The sequence below is a fragment of the Bombina bombina genome, chromosome 6, assembly GCF_027579735.1.
Source record: "Bombina bombina isolate aBomBom1 chromosome 6, aBomBom1.pri, whole genome shotgun sequence".
In the NCBI taxonomy this organism is placed as follows: domain Eukaryota; kingdom Metazoa; phylum Chordata; class Amphibia; order Anura; family Bombinatoridae; genus Bombina; species Bombina bombina.
Genome location: NC_069504.1, coordinates 1,046,931,363 through 1,046,954,137, shown reverse-complemented (window position 1 = coordinate 1,046,954,137; position 22,775 = coordinate 1,046,931,363). Strand labels below are relative to the sequence as shown.

At 38.1% G+C, this 22,775-nt stretch overlaps 1 protein-coding gene across 1 annotated transcript in view; it reads right to left on the bottom strand.

Moving 5' to 3' along the window:
• IQSEC3 (IQ motif and Sec7 domain ArfGEF 3) overlaps window positions 1–22,775 on the bottom strand; it is a 374,477-nt gene that overhangs the window by 304,164 nt on the left and 47,538 nt on the right. Inside the window, exon 2 of the mRNA XM_053718818.1 lies at window positions 8,815–8,883. Coding sequence (XP_053574793.1) covers window positions 8,815–8,883 — 69 coding nt within the window. The remainder of the gene's footprint in view (window positions 1–8,814; window positions 8,884–22,775) is intronic.

The following is a 22,775-nucleotide window of genomic DNA, read 5'->3' as shown; positions in this document are numbered from 1 at the left end:
CAGAATATGTTGTCACTTTACAAATAAAATATAATAATAATAAATCCGAGAATAAAATGGGAAAAGATAACAGGGAAGAAAAATACTATTAGAACCTCTCAGTGCAAAAAACAAAAAAAAAGTATTCTGCAACAATAAAAACTATTTGTATAATTTAGAATATTATAGCATAATTTAGGCACTCTTGGAATATTTTGTAATCTTACCCCCTCAACGACAAATAAAGCAAAACTCAAAGCGCAAGAGCTGATCTGAAGCCAATCATTACTTCTGAAAATTGTGTGTTCATAGTAAGGGCAGGCCATAGAAACTCTTTACCTTCACGCTGCCAAAATATTCCAGTTAAAAAAATAATTAAGTGATATAGTTAAAGTGCGCTCCCCCTATTCATCATCATAGCTTGGCAGCACTCTGAAGAAAAGTTATCATTTGGCAGGTACGCACTAAAGCAAGGATCGGATTGGTAATGCACTTAAGAAAACTACTGCGTCACAATGTGATGAGTGCTAGTTAAAAGGACAGTCATCTATCTTTTTAAACAATAAACATTTTTTAGTAAACGCCTTTACTTCCCATTCCCCAGCTTTGCAAAATCAACATTGCTATATTAATATACTTTATAACCTTTAAACCTCTACATTTCTTCCTGTTTCTAAGCCCTGCAGGTCGCCTTTATCTCAGAGCATTTTTCACAGCAACACACTGCTAGTTCATGTGTGCCATATAGATAACACTGTGCTCACTCCCATGGAGTTATTCATGAGTCAGAACTAATTGTCTAAAATGCAAGTCTGTAAATAGCACTGAGATAAGGGGCAGCCTGCAGAGGCTTAGGGGTCAATTTACTAAAGTGCAAGCGGACATGATACAATGTAGCGTATCATGTCCGCTGCACATCGATAAATTCCGACAGCATAACACCCCCTGCAGATTCATGGCCAATCAGCCGCTAGCATCTGGTTTATTTCTGTCTGCCGCCTCAGAGCAGGCGGACAGGTTAAGGAGCAGTGGATAAGTGATCGTCGGGGGTAAGTGTTATGTTTTTTTAAACTTTTTTTATTTTTTTAGATTAGGGTTTGGGCTTGACTTAAAAAAGCTGAATGCCCTTTTAAAGGGCAATGCCCATACAAATGCCCTTTTCAGGACAATGGGTAGCTTAGGTTTTTTTTAGAGTTAGGTTTTTTTATTTTGGGGGGTTGGTTGGGTGGTGGGTATTACTGTTGGGGGGATCTTTGGGGTTTTTTCAGGGAAAAGAGCTGATTTCTTTAGGGCAATGTCCTACAAAAAGCCATTTTAAGAGCTATTTGTAGTTTATTGCAGGCTAGGGTTTTTTTATTTTTTGTAACTGTAAATTTTATTTTTTTAAGTATTGTTAGTTTTTTTTTTATGAGTAATTTAATTTATTTAATTTGTAGTTATTTTAATTTTAGTCTAATAGTTATGTTAATTTATAGTTTAAAAACTTACACCTAGATTACGAGTTTTGCGGTAAGCTTAAAAATCAGCGTTAGCCGATCCGCTGGTATTACGAGTCTTGAAGGTACAGGCTCACCGCTCACCTTTTTGGCCAGACTTGGAAAAACCGCAAATCGACTTACGTAAATTGCGTATCCTCTTTTTTCAATGGGACTTTCATAGCGCCGGTATTACGAGTCTGCCAAAAAGTGAGCGGTAGTCCCTCTCCTGTCAAGACTGGTACCGCATTTTAAAGTCAGTAGTTAAGAGTTTTACACTACAACACCGTAGCATAAAACTCTTAACTAAAGTGCTAAAAAGTACACTAACACCCATAAACTACCTATTAACCTCTATACCAATCAGCCAATAGGATTTTTTTCTACCTTAATTCCGATTGGCTTGGATTGGATAGAATTCTATCAGCCAATCGGAATTGAAGGGACGCCATCTTGGATGACGTCATTTAAAGGAACCTTCATTTAGTGTTAGCCGTCGGATGAAGAGGATGCTCCGCGTCGAATGTCTTGAAGATGGACCCGCTCCAGGCCGGATGGATGAAGATAGAAGATGCCGTCTGGATGAAGACTTCTGCCCGTCTGGAGGACCACTTCGCCCGGCTTGGATGAAGACTTCCCCCAGCTTCGTTGAGGACTGCGGCGCTGATGGATGAAGACTTCTCCCGGTAAGGTGATATTCAAGGGGTTAGTGTTAGGTTTTTTTAAGGGGGTATTGGGTGGGTTTTAGAGTAGGGTTGGTTGTGTGGGTGGTGGGTTTTAATGTTGGGGGGATTTGTAATTTTTTTTACAGGTAAAAGTGCTGATTACTTTGGGGCAATACCCCCCAAAAGGCCCTTTTAAGGGCTATTTGTAATTTAGTGTAGGGTAGGGCTTTTTTTATTTTGGGGGGCTTTTTTATTTTGTTAGGGGGATTAGATTAGGTGTAATTAGTTTAAAAACCTTGTAATTTGTTTATTATTTTCTGTAAATTAGTGGGGGGGGTTTGTACTTTAGCTAATTTTATTAATTGTATTTAATTGTATTTAATGTAGGGAATTAATTTAATTATAGTGTAGTGTTAGGTGTTAGTGTAGCTTAGGTTAGGTTTTATTTTTCAGGTCAATTTGTCTTTATTTTAGCTAGGTAGTTTATTAAATAGTTAATAACTATTTAGTAACTATTCTACCTAGTTAAAATAAATACAAACTTGCCTGTAAAATAAAAATAAAACCTAAGCTAGATACAATGTAACTATTAGTTATATTGTAGCTAGCTTAGGGTTTATTTTATAGGTAAGTATTTAGTTTTAAATAGGAATAATTTAGTTAATGATAGGAATTTTATTTAGATTTATTTAAATTATATTTAAGTTAGGGGGGGTTAGGGTTATACTTAGGTTTAGGGATAAATACATTTAGAATAGTGGCGACGACATTGGGGGCGGCAGATTAGGGGTTAATAAATATAATGTAGGTGGTGGCGATGTCCGGAGCAGCAGATTAGGGGTTAATAGTTATAATGTAGGTGTCGGCGATGTCGAGGGCGGCAGATTAGGGGTTAATAAGTGTAAGATTAGGGGTGTTTAGACTTGGGGTTCATGATAGGGTGTTAGGTGTAAACCTTAATTTTATTTCCCCATAGGAATCAAAGGGGCTTCGTTAGGAGCTAAACGCTGCTTTTTTGCAGGTGTTAGACTTTTTTTCAGCCAGCTCTGCCCGTTGATTCTTATGGGGAAATCGTGCACAAGCACGCACAACCATCTCACCGCTAACTTAAGCAGCGCTGGTATTGGAGTGAGATGTGGAGCAAAATTTTGCTCAACGCTCACCTTTTGTCTGTTAACACCGGGTTTGTAAAACCCGTAATACCAGCGCTGTATGAAAGTGAGCGGTGAGCATAAACTGCTCGTTAGCAACGCATAGCCTCTAACGCAAAACTCGTAATCTAGCCGTTAGTTTTTTTAATTTCCCAGGTAAGTTTTTATTTATTTTAAAATCTTGTAATTTTGATTTAAGGGGGTTAATAGTTTAATTTAGTTTTTTGCGATGTGGGGGGCTGTCGGTTTAGGGGTTAATAACTTTATTTAGTGGCAGCGATGTCAGGGAGTTGCGGAATAGGGGATAATATCTTTATTATAGTGTGGGCAATGTTGGGGTGTGGGGGAATAGGGGTTAATAACTTTCGTATAGTGGCGGCGATATCGGAAGAAGCAGATTAGGGGTTAATACATTTATTTCGGTGGCGGCGAGGTCAGGGGCGAAAGATTAGGGGTTAATAAGTTTATTTAGGTGTCGCGATGTCGAGGGCAGCAGATTAGAGGTGTTTAGACGATGGGTTTATGTTAGGGTGTTAGGTTTAAACGTAACTTTGTTTTCCCTATAGACATCAATGGGGTTGCGTTACGGAGCTTTTCATTCCGCGATCGCAGGTGTTAGGGTTTTTTTTCTAACACTCTCTCGACATTGATGTCTATGGGGAAAGCGTGCACGAGCACATCAAAGAAGCACTTGTATTTTGTACGGTATGGAGCTTAACGCAACCATATCGCACGCACAAGGTGGCTTTTTCAAAACTCGTAATGGCAGCGCTATGGAGGGTGAAATAACGCAACTTTTGTTTCGTTCATATCGCACTCTCTATAGTGCAAAACTTGTAATCAAGGTGATCGTGAAGTGGTGTAAACTTTCTAATAAAGTTGTCCCCTGGCTATGATGTAATGTAAGGCAGTGGGTACCTACTAATAGCAGGTGGGCTATGTGAGTGCAAAGGTGGATTTTTACTTACTTGAACTGCACTCACTCTACTGTGCTTACCTACTGCTTGCAGTAGAGAGCTCATCCACTGCTGTGTATGTCACAGCAGAGGATCACTATAATGATGACCCAACAGGAGGAAGCTAAAGGGACTGGTCCCCGCAACACCTGTTGCAGGATTGTGACTAACACCTACACCGGGAGTAATTGTGTCCCTATTCCATACTCCAATCTTCCCTTTGCTTTTCTGTAGCAGCTCTGAGGGGAAAAAAATGGATGGGCCTGAAATCAGTCTGAGTACTCCTCTCATGAAGAATCTTAAGAGCACCTCCATTTTTCACATGCCTCCTGGGAGGCAAGATTAGACTGGCTAATCAGTGAGATGGGCAGGATACAATACTCCTGGAGTTTTTGGGAATCTTTGCCTCTTCCCAGTGGCCAGGAGTTGAATCCCAGAAGTAATGAACTTGTGGACTCTCACCACCTTAGCAAAGAAATCAAGTTTTATAATCTACCTGGCACATTTCATAGCGACATATTTTCTTTGTAATATTTCACTGTGCTCCTATATATGCCACTTCTATGTGACATTTTTTCGCAGTGATACACTTTATCTGACACTTTTCTTGTGACACACTTTCAGTGTTTCCAGTCATTAAATGACAATCATTGACCAGATTCTAAGGATTTCACTACCTGAGTACAGGTGAGCCGGTCACATTGAGTAACCAGCTGACCAGCGAGACAGGGACGTACAATCTCATCTGTTAGGTGTGCTTGAGGATAGAGCTGTGAAATACAGATTAGTAATTTGATTCAATATAACTGAGAGGTTCAGCATTTGAGTACAATGTATCGTACTCTTAGCTACTAAGTTATAGAAACACTGAGAATATCATGTGAATACTTCACTCCTAAGTGAGCTTATCAGTTGTATACATGCCTCACTCATATTAGAAGGTGGAGTGTACGACATTTTTAGATCAGCCTATTCGTACAAATAACTAAGGCATCTTACGTAAAGCACTCTTGAAAAAGTCTGTTTGCATATAGATAAAACGCGTAGAGACTTTCACAGACCCTTACAGGATTCTGTAGGGAACATCATTCCATGTGGACCTACCTCTCCAATGTTCTGCACTGCTTGGCGGCTAGAACACTAGCAAGGATGAATTGGGGATCCAGACGGATGCCGCTACCACTGGAGGACTGCTGTTTTTTTTATAAACATTGCACATATGTCTTGTACATTTGGCAAGACATTTGTTTGTGCGCTTTCGTGTTATTACAATTCTAATCTTGAATTGGATTGCGATCCTTTTGTTTCTTTTCTTGCAGATTCTTCTATAAACCATTCATTATTTCTTATTAGATCTGTCTGTACACTTAGTGATTGTGTTGTTCTTAAACACGCTACACTATTTTGAGTTCTTCTTTTTCTGAGTTTCCCATGGAGAGAGCAACAGACTTTATAGTCTTGATCCCTGAAGAGGCTGGCTACACTGTTTTGAAGCACTCACCTATTTTCTGCCCAGTCTCTCTGTATGGAAATTTCACTAAGATTATGGTTGTCTGGTGAAAGGGTAATCTTAAAATATGAGTTTTAATTTTGCTTATCTCTCTTTGGGCTAATTATTCACTAGTGTATTGTATAGAGATAGAAGCCAAAATAAAGAAATTACATTATTTAGATTGAATTATTAAATGTCATATTTTAGCCTTTCCCAGTCATTGAATAACATTTCTAATGGGTTTTCCGGTAGTTACCCACACAATTAATATATTTTTCATTTTTTTTAAAACAGAGTATATAATTTTTCGTGTGCATGGAAAACAAGAAAGGGAGTCAATATTTTATTAATTTGGCAGTGAAATATTTTATGATTGTACATTGCAGTATATGTAGTAGGAATAGAATACCCCAGCAAACAATATCAGTTATGGTTAAAAAAATTCTAATCTCTAAGAGGGATGGCAAATAATTTTGCTCCTATCAAATATAATATAATTGCATTAATTAACAAACATATATATTCACTCTAGTTTGATAATTAAACAGTCCCCCCAATGGCTTTATTAAATATACTTTTGCATCTGCTACTGCCATTGTGATACCTAATTATATTAATTTTGTTCACGGGTGGCAGTAGTCATTTTTAACTCCCATTTGAGAAAGAGATGGATGGAGCAGTTAACACATAATGATGTCTGTACAGAAGACCCAACCATCCCACACCTGTGAGGAGAACCAAGGTACCTTGCTCTGCTTTGATTAGGAAGGGTAACATGAGTTATTGTGTGAAAGACAATGAATAATTAGTAGACACAAGGGACATAACTACAGTGGTCTCAGAGGTCTCAATTGAGACTGGGCCTACATTTCTAGGGGCCCCATCTGGCTCTAGTGATGTCACTACAAGTGGACCCGGGGTAGACCTGTCATGTCTGCTCCATTTGTGTGCTTCCCTGCAAGAAAGGCCTCACAGTTTAAAGGAAAGTAAATGGATTTGCCTTTACAATAGGGTCAGGTTTCAAAGATGACCATCACCGTGTTGCTGTGCAGAAAAACTTGCCACCATATTTGTCCAGGAAGAGCATAACCTTTGGCACAGACTAAAAACAGAAGCATGACTCACAGAGAAACATTTTATCAGTGTTTGGATAGTACCAGCATAAATGTCTTCTGTTTTAAATTGATGGGAGAAATTAAGATTTAAAGGGACAGTCTACACCTTAGTCATCTTAAAGTCTTACCTTAGATTAAGCTGCAAATAGCCTCCTGCACCCTTTTTATATCATGCAACAGGCACTCTGCTGAATAGCATTGGCAGTCTGTTGTATCTAACTAGTGAGCCTTTTGTGATTGGATGCCATATGCAGCCTAGAGTGTGATGTCATTAGTGGGCTGAGCTTGGCAGCCATTTCAAATTGGCCAGAGACAGTATTAATTTTAAAATAACTTGTTTACTGTTCCTGCTGCATGATATATAAAGGGCTGCAGGAGGCTATTTACTGCTTAATCTAAAGGTAAGACTTTAAGATGACTAAGGTTTAGACTTCCCTTTAAGAAGCTTTCATACATACAGAGATGTTTTCATTTTATCATGTTAAGTAAGTTTTCTTAAAAGCACACAAAGCTCTCTCTGAATTCTCATCACAGACACACAGTGAGATGCACAGAAGCTCACTTTGTCACAAACAGTCACTGAAGGACACAGCTTGTTAACATACAGAGGGCTTAAACACACACATACTAATCACTTTCACAGACTGACACTGAACTCTCTTTAACAGATGTGCAAGCACTTCTAAAACATATGAGCTGAGTTCATATGATATTCATTCTTTCTGATGCAAGTAGATATGCACAGAGTGTTATCACACACCATAGCAACTGCTCATAAAAATTCTGTCTGGCTCCTAGATTTTAAGCAACTTTGTCTTATCTTAAATTACATACATGTAAATGTAAGAGGGAACATATAACTATACTGACATTGTTGGTAACTGAAAGAGCTTAGATAGATAGATATCAATATCTGGTATCCTGGAACAAGGCAGTATTCCTCATAGTCAACTATCTAGGGACAACAGGCAGATGTATTTTCTTGTTGATGAGGCAAACAAAAATGGCAGTATACTGTATATCATCTCAAATTTAGTGTTTTGTTAACTTCTCCGACACAGAAAGGTGTTGTGGGGAATATATAGCCTCTTTATTATTAATAATATATATATATATATATATATATATATATATATATATATATATATATATATATATATCAGTGACGTGCAGTGAGGTCAGAGGCTGGTGAGGCACTAGATATGATACGCCGGAGAAACACATTTACAGAGGGCCGCAAGTACCCCCAACAGGGCAGGTTTAAATGATAGCTGAACCAGTGCACAGGTGACATAATCAGGTGATGGGTGAGAGCAAGTTAGTAACCACTGAGTTACTGATCAGCTGATTACTTCACCTGTGCACTGGTTCAGCTATAATGAAAATCTGGCCTGTTGGGGGTACTTGAGGACCATTGTTGAGAAACACTGCACTAAAGCACCAGCTCATCGGAAATGTATTGATTACCTGGAGACTAAAGCACACATACTCTGCTCACTGACACCCACACACACACTACTCACATACACACTCACACAGTGCCAGTTACTAAGCAATTAGAATGATACACAATCTCTTCTCTACTCACTACTGTATTGTAAAAATAGAAATAATTTACCATACAAGTATATATATATCATTTTTAACTGTTGTGGACTGGAAATAGCAAATGAACATATGGTGACAGCAGCAGGCACGTGAGGATTGAACAATTCTAGGACCATTTAATTCATTTATACAGTGTAAAACCAAACCTAACTAATAATGAGGAACAGGAAGTCAGATGAACAGAAGAGAAGTTATGCTTTAGATAGTCAAAGCAAAAGTAAAGTATGAAATAAGTAGTAATGTTAAAGGCAAATATATAAGTGTCTTAGGAGAAATAATATATATGGATAGCAGGAAGGACACATTATTTCTATAGGACTTGAGATTTTATTTTATATCAGGTTATATATTACAATTTATCTGGTTTTCTTACCTCGGTGGTGAAGGTTTTTGCTCAGCATCAGCGACTGGACAGCAAAACTGGTGTAATACAGTTTCATTCCTAAAAAAGATTTAAAAAATAAAAAAAAAATATGGATCGTCAATTACCATTCCACAGACAAAAGCTTGTATTTTTATCTTTGATCTGCCCATTACCATGATTCATTTATCATCATATTACTAACAGTCTTAAGGGATGTTAAAAAGTCAGTTTCATTGTTATAAATAAAAAATGAAGCAGGGTCTTACACTTAATAGAAATCAGCGCAATATGTATTATTCAACATTTAAATTGGATTTTACCTTTTATTTCTTTTTTTTTAAACTTAATTTGTTCAGTGTCCATTACTTCCTGTCACAGCCTTACAAGGAGGATGGGGGTCTCTACAGGAAGGCATTTATAACCTGATGTCATAAAACTTCTAGAGTAACATGAGCTGGTTTAGTATTAAGCAAACACTAGCTAAACAGGGAGTCAGATTTGCTCATGCTCAGAACAGGCAGAATGGAACATAAGTTGCATGTCTGCTCCCTTATCTAGCTGCAGGCAGTAAGTACACTGAGAATTTCTCATTTTGGGCTAGATTATGAGTGGAGCGGTAGTTTGCACTCCCACTTGCGCATTAACTCTGCTCCCCTTCGGCTTTTTGCGCATGTGGGGGTAGCACGAGTAGTACAAGTTGAAAGTAAAAAAAGTTTTCGCTCGAGTGCATAAAGCCGAAGTTAGAATATCGCAACCACATTAACGTATTCCCCCATAGATTTCAATGGAGCATGAAAAACACTCAGTTAAACTATGAATATTGAATAAATATAAATTTTTATGTTCTTATCTACTTGACTGCAAAGATCTCCAATGCACAAATTGTGTTTATATGCCTGTAAATACACACACATATTTTATATATATCAGACCCTCTGAATTAATAATAAGGCATATAATGTAGAAATTATACAATTATGTACAATCCAAAGGAGAGGGAAATCAGCACTCTTAACGCTCAGCTTACATTGCATGAATGCAACACACACAGCATCAGAGAAACGACCCTTAGACAACGATCATATACAAAGAAAAACATTTATTAGCCCAAACGGCCCAGGATGATGCATAGAATCAAATGTAAACACATTCACATTGTTACCATAACCTGTGGAAGAAACATCAAATAGAAATAAAGCATATCTCAAATATGTGAAGCTATATCTCTGGTCATAAACAAACACCGGTAAGAATGTCCTTGTATTTCAAAATATAGGATGATGTAGCTCGCAACCCTCTTTTCAAGAGGTAAAAACTTGTAAGTTCAACCAAAGCAATTTCTGTAACGTGTTAGACCTGAAGGCTACAAGGTAAAGACGACCTCACAAGCCTTCTGTAGAGTTATAGGTAGTTGAACAAAACATGTGAATGAATCCATTCTGAGCAAGTTATGAATAGAGTATACATAAGAGACTAATGCAAAAATCCCAGCGTCTGGGTCAGCCTCTAGCCTTAATCACATCAACCCGTTGTCAACGCTGTCAATTTGTGAATTCGACAACGGCTTTTACTTAATCTATCAGATGCTTAAAATAGACTAACACTAGAGAAATAATCAAACAAACAGAGGTATTTCCTTCAAACTTTTTAACATTCATATTAGTAGCAAAAAACTGGTTTACAGAAAAACACAAAAGAATATCTACATATAGCACAGCCTATTATCCCACAGTGTTTCTTATTTTGTTCGCAAACAAAGAATATACATGCCTTTACTTTTATACACATGAACATGAATATATTCAAAACCATCCAAGGAAAGGCATAAGGACCTATCAACACATTTAAAACATGATAAATAAATGTAAGTAGAGGCCACCACCTGAACATACAAATTCAGAGATCCTATTCTTATCACCATTTTATAGTACATCCTTTTTTAGCAGTATTTCAGCTTACAGGTATGGCTGATCTCTACATTATTTTTTCTAATTTAGAAAAGGGGCATACTCTAATTTTTCGTTTAGCCCCTTAGGGTACATAGTTTGCAAAAGATAAATCCATCTTGTCTTCTTTCTTAAGAGGCATTTGTCTTTGTCTCCTCCTTTACCATTTAGAATGCCTCTATCTATCCCAATGAATTTAAGTGATGCTGGACTGCTATTATGATACTCAGTAAAGTGGCGTGCTACACTAGTGTCTCTGGAGTAAATAATATCATTGCAATGTTCTGTATCCTATCTTTAAAAATTATTTTAGTTTTACCTACGTAAAAGTAGGGACACGAACACTGTAGTAGGTATACTACTCCAACTGAACAGTTGGCAAATGTTTTGATTTTGTATTCACTACTATTATTTGTGAAAAAGATTTTTTTTTTGTGCATATAAGGGCAATAGACACAATGTCCACATGGAGAGCTTCCTTTTATTTCTTGATGAATACCAAGTCAGATTTTTGGGGATGGAGTTTTAACAAATCTACTTTTGACCAGTCTATCTTTTTTTATACTGGGAGATTTCTTAGCCGTCATTAACAGATATTCTCCTACCTTTTCTTTTTTTTCTTTTTTCATCAAGAGTTAGAAAATGACAGTTTTTTGAAAGGATATTTCTGATGTTACTCCATTGCCAATTGTATGTAGTAACAAATCTTGTGAGACTATTTGTACTTTTTTGGTTAAAGCCGTAGGCCAAGGTAGCTCTATTTTGTTTTCTTACCTTATTCAGGGTTATTTCAATTTCTTAGAGTTAACTCTATTGATGAACTCAAAATTTAGCATGATATTTAAATTTTGTTTTAGATGAGCAATTTCTTTTTAGCCATAAAAATTGGCCATATGGAATACCTCTTTTAAGTGGTTCAGGATGGCAGCTTGTAGCTTCTAATAGGCTGTTTGTAGCGGTCTCTTTTCTCTAATTTTCAGATGCTATAGAAGTGCCTTCTTTTTTAATAAGAATGTCTAAGAAAGCTAGTTCTGTTTTACCACATATCATGGTAAGCAGAATATTGTGACAATTATTTAACATACACACAAATTCTCTCAGAATCTCCTTCGAGCCATTTCACAGTAATAAGAGGTCATCGACATATCTCACCCATAATGAGACATGACGTTCAAAAATATAACTGAATTTGCCAAAGACATCAAATTTCCCCCTCGCCCCAAAATGCAAACATTCATATATAGGGGTGCAGACAGCACCCATGGCTGTGCCACATATTTGTTTGTACAAAGCTTTGCTAAATTGGAAAATATTATGTTCCAAAATGAATTGCAGGAGATCCAGAATAAAGTGTGTATGTTTATCAAACGCAGGACCTTGTTTCCAAGAAATGTCTGCATGCCTCCATCCCTATTTCATGTGGGATGGAGGAATACAGACCTTCCACATCTAGGGAAACCAAGATTGTGTCAGGTTCATATGAAATGCCATCTAACTTCCTTAGCAGGTCAGGAGTGTCTTTTACATAGGAAGGAAGGGAGATCAAAAAGGGTAGCAAAAAACTGTCCACATAGTTTGCTATGTTCTCACTAATAATCCCTATACCAGAAACAATGGGTCTTCTGGGGGGGATGGGACATGTTTTTATGTAATTTTGGGATAATGTAGAAAGTTGGAATCACTGGACGTTTGGTGAAAAGATACGGACATTCTTGGGTGTAATTAAACCATTCCTTTTTGCCTCCAAAAGTGAATATCTTAATTCTTGTTGATTATTAAGAATTGGATTAATGAAAAGTTTTTCATATTGAAGTTTATCATTAAGTTGCCTTTTCACCTCCCTTAAATAATAAGATTCATCCAGTAACACCAAATTTCCACCCTTGTCCGCTAGCTTAATAATTAAATTTTTTGCTTCACTGAGTTCTCTTAGAGCCTTTCTTTCTTGTGTATTGAGATTATCATATGGTAGGTAGTCTTCTACTAGAGATTTTCAAGATCGTGCTCTACGGCTTTAACAAAGAGAGATACTGCTGGAACTTGCGCTATTGAAGGCATATAGGTAGAGTTAGGTTTAAAATTTGATTGACATTTTGCCAATTGGTCAGGATTAACTGTTATCCCTTCATTCTCATCTAAGAGTGATTGTAAATTCGCAATGGTTTCTTGATCTTTACACTTGTCCTCATCTATTTGGTTCATTATCTGTGAACGAACAAGTTTGCTAGAAAAAACATGTAAATCTTTCAAGGTTTCAAATTTGTCTAGCTTGTTGGTGGGACAAAATGACAACCCTCTTTTCAGAACACATATGTGTTAGATTCACTACCTGTAACTCATTCCCTAGGGGTGATGTGTCCCTAGTAATTCCTGTATGTCCTTCTCCAGGGTCTTCTGCCCCTTGTTACATGTTGCTGCATATAGTCCCCCCGTCTCCTCTTGTCTCTGGGGATATCTCCTCTCTTGTATATCTGAACCTTCCTATGTCTTGTGTGCCAATAAAAGTTCCTCCATTTTTTGAGGCTCTGTCAGCATCCGACTCCCATACTGAGGCATCAGTGCCTGAATCATATGATCCTTTGTCAAACCTATATACATATACCTTTTGTAATAATCCTAATAGCTGTAGAGTTTCCTACATTTTCGTGACTTAATGTCTGCCTGTAGCATACCTCCCAACATTTCAAAATTCAAAAGAGGGACACCCCCCCCCCCGCCAAAAAAAATTGAAATGTGGTGGGCGGGGCTTAAAAAATCATAAGACCAAAGTAATAAAAAACATAATTTATGTAAGAACTTACCTGATAAATTCATTTCTTTCATATTAGTAAGAGTCCATGAGCTAGTGACGTATGGGATATACATTCCTACCAGGAGGGGCAAAGTTTCCCAAACCTCAAAATGCCTATAAATACACCCCTCACCACACCCACAAATCAGTTTAACGCATAGCCAAGAAGTGGGGTGATAAGAAAAAAGTGCGAAAGCATAAAAAAATAAGGAATTGGAATAATTGTGCTTTATACAAAAAAATCATAACCACCACAAAAAAGGGTGGGCCTCATGGACTCTTGCTAATATGAAAGAAATGAATTTATGAGGTAAGTTCTTACATAAATTATGTTTTCTTTCATGTAATTAGCAAGAGTCCATGAGCTAGTGACGTATGGGATAATGAATACCCAAGATGTGGATCTTCCACGCAAGAGTCACTAGAGAGGGAGGGAAAAAATAAAGACAGCCAATTCCGCTGAAAATAATCCACACCCAAAATAAAGTTTAAATCTTATAATGAAAAAAACTGAAATTATAAGCAGAAGAATCAAACTGAAACAGCTGCCTGAAGTACTTTTCTACCAAAAACTGCTTCAGAAGAAGAAAACACATCAAAATGGTAGAATTTAGTAAAAGTATGCAAAGAAGACCAAGTTGCTGCTTTGCAAATCTGATCAACCGAAGCTTCATTCCTAAACGCCCAGGAAGTAGAAACTGACCTAGTAGAATGAGCTGTAATCCTTTGAGGCGGAGTTTTACCCGACTCGACATAAGCATGATGAATCAAAGACTTTAACCAAGACGCCAAAGAAATGGTAGAGGCCTTCTGACCTTTCCTAGAACCGGAAAAGATAACAAATAGACTAGAAGTCTTTCGGAAATTTTTAGTAGCTTCAACATAATATTTCAAAGCTCTAACTACATCCAAAGAATGCAACGATCTTTCCTTAGAATTCTTAGGATTAGGACATAATGAAGGAACCACAATTTCTCTACTAATGTTGTTAGAATTCACAACCTTAGGTAAAAATTAAAAAGAAGTTCGCAACACTGCCTTATCCTGATGAAAAATCAGAAAAGGAGACTCACAAGAAAGAGCAGATAATTCAGAAACTCTTCTAGCAGAAGAGATGGCCAAAAGAAACAAAACTTTCCAAGAAAGTAATTTAATGTCCAGCGAATGCATAGGTTCAAACGGAGGAGCTTGAAGAGCCCCCAGAACCAAATTCAAACTCCAAGGAAGAGAAATTGACTTAATGACAGGTTTTATACGAACCAAAGCTTGTACAAAACAATGAATATCAGGAAGACTAGCAATCTTTCTGTGAAAAAGAACAGAAAGAGCAGAAATTTGTCCTTTCAAGGAACTTGCAGACAAACCTTTATCCAAACAATCCTGAAGAAACTGTAAAATTCTAGGAATTCTAAAAGAATGCCAAGAAAAATGATGAGAAAAACACCAAGAAATGTAAATCTTCCAGACTCGATAATATATCTTCCTAGATACAGATTTACGAGCCTGTAACATAGTATTAATCACAGAGTCAGAGAAACCTCTATGACTGAGAATCAAGCGTTCAATCTCCATACCTTCAAATTTAAGGATTTGAGATCCTGATGGAAAAAAGGACCTTGCGATAGAAGGTCTGGTCTTAACGGAAGAGTCCACGGTTGGCAAGTGGCCATCCGGACAAGATCCGCATACCAAAACCTGTGAGGCCATGCTGGAGCCACCAGCAGAACAAACGAGCACTCCTTTAGAATCTTGGAAATTACTCTTGGAAGAAGAACTAGAGGCGGAAAGATATAGGCAGATGATACTTCCAAGGAAGTGACAATGCATCCACTGCCTCCGCCTGAGGATCCCTGGATCTGGACAGATACCTGGGAAGCTTCTTGTTTAGATGAGAAGCCATCAGATCTATTTCTGGAAGTCCCCACATTTGAACAATCTGAAGAAATACCTCTGGGTGAAGAGACCATTCGCCCGGATGTAACCTTTGGCGACTGAGATAATCCGCTTCCCTATTGTCTATACCTGGGATATGAACCGCAGAAATTAGACAGGAGCTGGATTCCGCCCATACCAGTATTCGAGATACTTCTTTCATAGCCAGAGGACTGTGAGTCCCTCCTTGATGATTGACATATGCCACGGTTGTGACATTGTCCATCTGAAAACAAATGAACGATTCTCTCTTTAGAAGAGGCCATGACTGAAGAGCTCTGAAAATTGCACGGAGTTCCAAAATATTGATTGGTAATCTCACCTCCTGAGATTCCCAAACCCCTTGTGCTGTCAGAGACCCCCAAACAGCTCCCCAACCTGTCAGACTTGCATCTGTTGAAATCACAGTCCAGGTTGGAAGAACAAAAGAAGCCCCCTGAACTAAACAATGGTGGTCTGTCCACCACGTCAGAGAGTGTCGTACAATCGGTTTTAAAGATATTAATTGTGATATCTTTGTATAATCCCTGCACCACTGGTTCAGCATACAGAGCTGAAGAGGTCGCATGTGAAAACGAGCAAAGGGGATCGCGTCCGATGCAGCAGTCATAAGACCTAGAATTTCCATGCATAAGGCTACCGAAGGGAATGATTGAGACTGAAGGTTTCGACAAGCTGAAACCAATTTTAGACGTCTCTTGTCTGTCAGAGACAGAGTCATGGACACTGAATCTATCTGGAAACCTAAAAAGGTTACCCTTGTCTGAGGAATCAATGAACTTTTTGGTAAAATGATCCTCCAACCATGTTCTCGAAGAAACACCACAAGTCGATTCGTATGAGATTCTGCTAAATGTGAAGACTGAGCAAGTACCAAGATATCGTCCAAATAAGGAAATACCACAATACCCTGTTCTCTGATTACAGACAGAAGGGCACCGAGAACCTTTGTAAAAATCCTTGGAGCTGTTGCTAGGCCAAACGGCAGAGCCACAAACTGGTAATGCTTGTCTAGGAAAGAGAATCTCAGAAACTGATAGTGATCTGGATGAATCGGAATATGCAGATATGCATCCTGTAAATCTATTGTGGACATATAATGCCCTTGATGAACAAAAGGCAGAATAGTCCTTATAGTTACCATTTTGAATGTTGGTATCCTTACATAATGATTCAATATTTTTAAATCCAGAACTGGTCTGAAGGAATTCTCCTTCTTTGGTACAATGAAGAAATTTGAGTAAAACCCCAGCCCCTGTTCCAGAACTGGAACTGGCATAATTACTCCAGCCAACTCTAGATCTGAAACACATTTCAGAAATGCTTGAGCCTTCACTGGATTTACTGGGACACGGGAAAGAAAAAATCTTCGTGCAGGAGACCTTATCTTGAAGCCTATTCTGTACCCTTGTGAAACAATGTTCTGAATCCAAAGATTGTGAATCGAATTGATCCAAATTTCTTTGAAAAATCGTAATCTGCCCCCTACCAGCTGGGCTGGAATGAGGGCCGCACCTTCATGTTGACTTGGGAGCTGGCTTTGGCTTTCTAAAAGGCTTGGATTTATTCCAGACTGGAGATGGTTTCCAAACTGATACCGCTCCTGTAGGGGAAGGATCAGGCTTTTGTTCCTTATTGTGACGAAAGGAACGAAAACGATTAGTAGACCTAAATTTACCTTTAGATTTTTTATCCTGTGGTAAAAAAGTTCCTTTCACCCCAGTAACAGTTGAAATAATAGAATCCAACTGTGAACCAAATAATTTATTACCCTGGAAAGAAAGGGAAAGCAAAGTTGACTTAGAAGACATATCAGCATTCCAAGTTTTAAGCCATAAAGCTCTTCTAGCTAAAATAGCTAGAGACATATACCTGACATCAACCCTAATGATATCAAAGATGGCATCACAAATAAAATTATTAGCATGTTGAAGAAGATTAACAATGCTATGAGAATTATGATCTGTTACTTGTTGCGCTAAAGCTTCTAACCAAAAAGTTGAAGCTGCAGCAACATCCGCTTAAGATATAGCAGGTCTAAGAAGATTACCTGAACATAAGTAAGCTTTTCTTAGAAAGGATTCAATTTTCCTATCTAAAGGATCCTTAAAGGAAGTACTATCTGCCGTAGGAATAGTAGTATGTTTAGCAAGAGTGGAGATAGCCCCATCAACCTTAGGGATTTTGTCCCAAAACTCTAATCTGTCAGATGGCACAGGATATAATTGCTTAAAACGTTTAGAAGGAGTAAATGAATTACCCAAATTATTCCATTCCCTGGAAATTACTTCAGAAATAGCATCAGGGACAGGAAAAACTTCTGGAATAACTACAGGAGGTTTAAAAACCTTATTTAAACGTTTAGATTTAGTATCAAGAGGACCAGAATCCTCTATTTCTAATGCAATTAGGACTTCTTTAAGTAAAGAACGAATAAATTCCATTTTGAATAAATATGAAGATTTATCAGCATCAACCTCTGAAACAGAATCCTCTGAACCAGAGGAATCATTATCAGAATCAGAATGATGATGTTCATTTAAAAATTCATCTGAAAAATGAGAAGTTTTAAAAGACCTTTTACGTTTACTAGAAGGAGGAATAACAGACATAGCCTTCTTAATGGATTTAGAAACAAAATCTCTTATGTTAACAGGAACACTCTGAGTATTAGATGTTGATGGAACAGCAACAGGTAATGTAACATTACTAAAGGAAATATTATCTGCATTAACAAGTTTGTCATGACATTCATTACAAACAACAGCTGGAGGAACAGATACCACAAGTTTACAGCAAATACACTTAACTTTGGTAGATCCAGCATCAGGCAGCGATTTTCCAGAAGTATCTTCTGATTCAGGGTCAATCTGAGACATCTTGCAATATGTAATAGAAAAAACAACATATAAAGCAAAATTGATCAAATTCCTTAAATGACAGTTTCAGGAATGGGAAAAAATGCCAGTGAACAAGCTTCTAGCAACCAGAAGCAAATAAACAATGAGACTTAAATAATGTGGAGACAATAATGACGCCCATATTTTTTAGCGCCAAAAAAGACGCCCACATTATTTGGCGCCTAAATGCTTTTAGCGCAAAAAATGACGCCACATCCGGTAACGCCGATACTTTTGGCGCAAAAACGTCAAAAATGACGCAACTTCCGGTGACAAGTATGACGCCGGAAATAACAAAGATTTTTTATTTTATTTTTTTTGCGCCAAAAAAGTCTGCGCCAAGAATGACGCAATAAAATGAAGCATTTTCAGCCCCCGCGAGCCTAACAGCCCACAGGGAAAAAAAGTCACATTTTAAGGTAAGGAAAAAATGATTATTCAAATGCATTATCCCAAATAATGAAACTGACTGTCAGGCTCAACTTTGTTCTTATCTAGAGAGATTAGAATAGTTGAGCATAAATAAGTTAATGGACCACAACTGCTGGAATTCAAGTCAGCATATGTATATATGTAGCTGAACTGATAAATGGTATCAACAACATGAACCCAGGCAACTGGTTGTACCATATTACCATACAGCAGAATTTGATATATTGTGAGTATAGGTTAAAGGTTCGTATTGTCAACACATGTGTAGGTAGTACACTGAGAATTTTATGACACAAATTTCAACCTAGCTATACAAATGAGAATTGCAACAGCAGTTTTAAAAACTACTTAAGGGAAACAACTAGTTAACAATATTTTTATCAATCAGCCTGGGTAAACACTATAACAGTGATGTGAACAGGACTTATGGAAAGTAAGCTTAGTTGCTGGCTGCACAATCCAGAGAGATACTAACTCGGTACCTGTTGATTTTTTAGGAGCAGTAGAGACAGGCAAGCAGATTTATATAGTGTGTGTGCTGTACAAACAATCCATGATAGAAGTTATGCTGCAGTTAAAGCTTACCGGTAAGTTAGAAGACTCTTCAGTTGCGGCCGTTAGAGAGAGGAGTGCTGGAGCTGTGAGTTCCGGAGGCAGCGTGCGTGGAGCGGAGGAGGCGTGTGACGTCACCGCTCAGGAATGTGCAGCTTAGATGGAGGATTACTGAGACGCTGCAAATCTTTTACATGGAGATAGAGTTCTTAAGGCAGAGCTGGAGCTAGATGATATGTGAACAGCGTTCACACGAGTACTGCAAAGTCAATAATTAAGGTAGAGCCTGAACCACAACTGATGCAGGGGAAGGCTGTACTGTTGAAAACCACAATACTAAGCAATGATGATGTGGGGAGTGAACCTTATAAAGGAAAGGTATGCTGCAATACTGGGTCCTAAAGAGAGACTTATGTGTAACCATAAAGAGAAGAAGGATGACACCCTGACACTGACTGTCTGAAATAAGGAATATTGAATATCCTGAATCAAGGCAAATAAATGTATAAACACAAATATTTAGAACTTTATATAAAAGTGCCCAACCATAGCTTAGAGCAGAGCTTTCCAAACTTTTCATGTTGGCGACACACTTTTTAGACCTACATCCTTTCGTGACACAGTAATTCAGTTGTACTGGCAAACAGGAGGTTAAACTAACTTGTTTTAAGAGATACGGACACATACATAAATTATATAATAACAAAATGTATTAACAAGTAACAGTATGTATGTATGTGCAATAATTAAAAAAAAGTTTAATATCACCAATAGCTACTTACTATTTTAATGGGATGTATGAGGTTGATGGGATGAACACAGTTTCTGAATATTTGGTGGAATATTGGATAAAGACACTCGCATTTCATCATCAAGCATTTTTAAGCTTCCCCTTCCTATCCATATATCAAGAGCAGGAGCAGCAATGCACTACTGGGAGCTAGTTGCAAAAAAAATCCACTGACTTCAGCTCAGTGTTTAAGCTGCCGCCCTCAGAGCTCGGTGAGTCCGACTGACTACTGCCCACCCTGCAAACACACTGCTGTCCCACTCACTGACTACACGTGCAGTCACGAGCCAATTAAGGAGACTACACGTGCAGTCAGGAGCCAATGTGCCAATGGGAATAGTTTCAGTTCCCACTGAGCTGCGCCAATAGGTTAAGATGATCTGTGACCCCCTAGGTATCAATCACATGTCAACCATATGATATACGTAGCAGGCAGGCGGAAAGTCAGAAACCAAAAAAAAAATGTTTTTTTAAATTTGTGCTGAAGCAGGGACACACCTACACACTGCTGCCGACACACTAATGTGTCCCGACACACAGTTTGGAAAGCACTGGCTTAGAGTGTCACAAAAATAAGACTTACTTACCCCAGGACACTCATCTACATGTAGTAGAAAGCCAAACCAGTACTGAAACGAGAATCAGTAGAGGTAATGGTATATATATAAGAGTATATTGTCAATCTGAAAAGGGAGGTAAGAGATGAATCTCTACGACCGATAACAGAGAACCTATGAAATAGACCCCGTGGAAGGAGATCATTGAATTCAAATAGGCAATACTCTCTTCACATCCCTCTGACATTCACTGCACACTGAGAGGAAAACCAGGCTCCAACCTGCTGCAGAGCGCATATCAACGTAGAATCTAGCACAAACTTACTTCACCACCTCCACGGGAGGCAAAGTTTGTAAAACTGATTTGTGGGTGTGGTGAGGGGTGTATTTATAGGCATTTTGAGGTTTGGGAAACTTTGTCCCTCCTGGTAGGAATGTATATCCCATACGTCACTAGCTCATGGACTCTTGCTAATTACATGAAAGAAATACAATTCTAAATAAAGTCATATATTTTAATACACTTAGGCAGCAAATCAAACACAAGCTCAAACCACTGGTATGGCTATGTGAGCGCTGTATTTAATTAGCCTTTGCAAAGACATTGCTAAATATTTTTATCTTAATTGCACATTTATTAATAAATTCTTTAAAACCACTCTCTGCATTCCCCATTAATATTCTGGATTCTGGCCTTTAAAGTCAGCAAAAATGCACAGTAGCACGCTACATAGCATACACTTACACATGCAGATACACACACACACTACATAGCATACATTTATACATGCAGATACACAGACACTACATAGTATACACTTATACATGCAGACACACACACACTACATAGCATAAACTTATACATACAGATACACACACACAGTTATGGATACAGATAGACACACACACTACATCATATATGGGTATCTGTAATTCATTGTATGGGGTCCTGGGGTTGGCAAGCACATTAGCTGATAGTCTGCGGCTGCCACTGTTCGTTACACTGTTCGTTACACTGTTAGCTACCCTGATATTAGCACTGCTCATTGTATAAAACTGAAGGCATGCTAGTATTATCACCAGGGGTTAGATATCATCATTACCAGAGGTAGGTTAGAGAGGTCACCATTACCCGTGGTCAGAGTGTATACAGCCTTCTTACTCCTGCTTAACCCACACACCATTCCTTTTCCACAGGGAATATAACAGGTATCTAACCCTGTGAGAGCAAAGCCAGCTGCTTCTGAGTATGGGCCCAATAGAATTTAAAAAAAAAAAAAAAAAAAATTTTTTAAATGCCTGGGGCAAATCGGGACAGATGGCTAGCAACTCGGGACAGAGGGACAGACCCCTAAAATCGGGACTGTCCCACAAAAATCGGGACAGTTGGGCGGTATGCTGTAGTTCTTCTCATTTGATTCGTTAAAGTTAGTGTCATTTTCAAACTTATTGACAACTTGCAAAGCGGTTTCAACTTTAACTTTCTCAAGTCTTTTCACGTTCCTTCAAATTAACATCTCTATTAGATCCAGGGCACAAGACGAGAGTTAACCATTCCACTCTTCTATAAACTCATCTCCTCCTCCTTACTCTCTTGCATTGAACCCTGGATCTAAAAATAATCTGAGGCCTCTTGGCACTATTTTAGTTTCAGTATAGTTTGTGAGGCTTAAATTCTCTGCTCTTAATTTCACCTGTTTGGCTAAACAGTTTTTATACTTCTTAAATGCCACAAACACATTTACATCAGATTCACTGGCTTCTAAACTGCTATTAGAGAGAGCCTCTTAATTCAGCCTCCCACTGTTTATCAGATAAAGTAAAAGCCATTGTCAAAAAACAAACTCTAAATGGTGTGTGTGTGCCAGAGGCAGGCAGCAGTGAGCTAGCGAAAAACTATCTATTCCAAAGAACAGGAGATAAATGGGATTCCTCCCTAGACTCAAAAAATTGAAATATAAAAAGAAGAAAAAAACCATAGGGAGAAAGTGAAGTAAAATTACTATAGTTAAACAAGCACCTGTACACGATGAAAAGCTGACAGGTAACTTTGCAAATCAGAGTACCTGC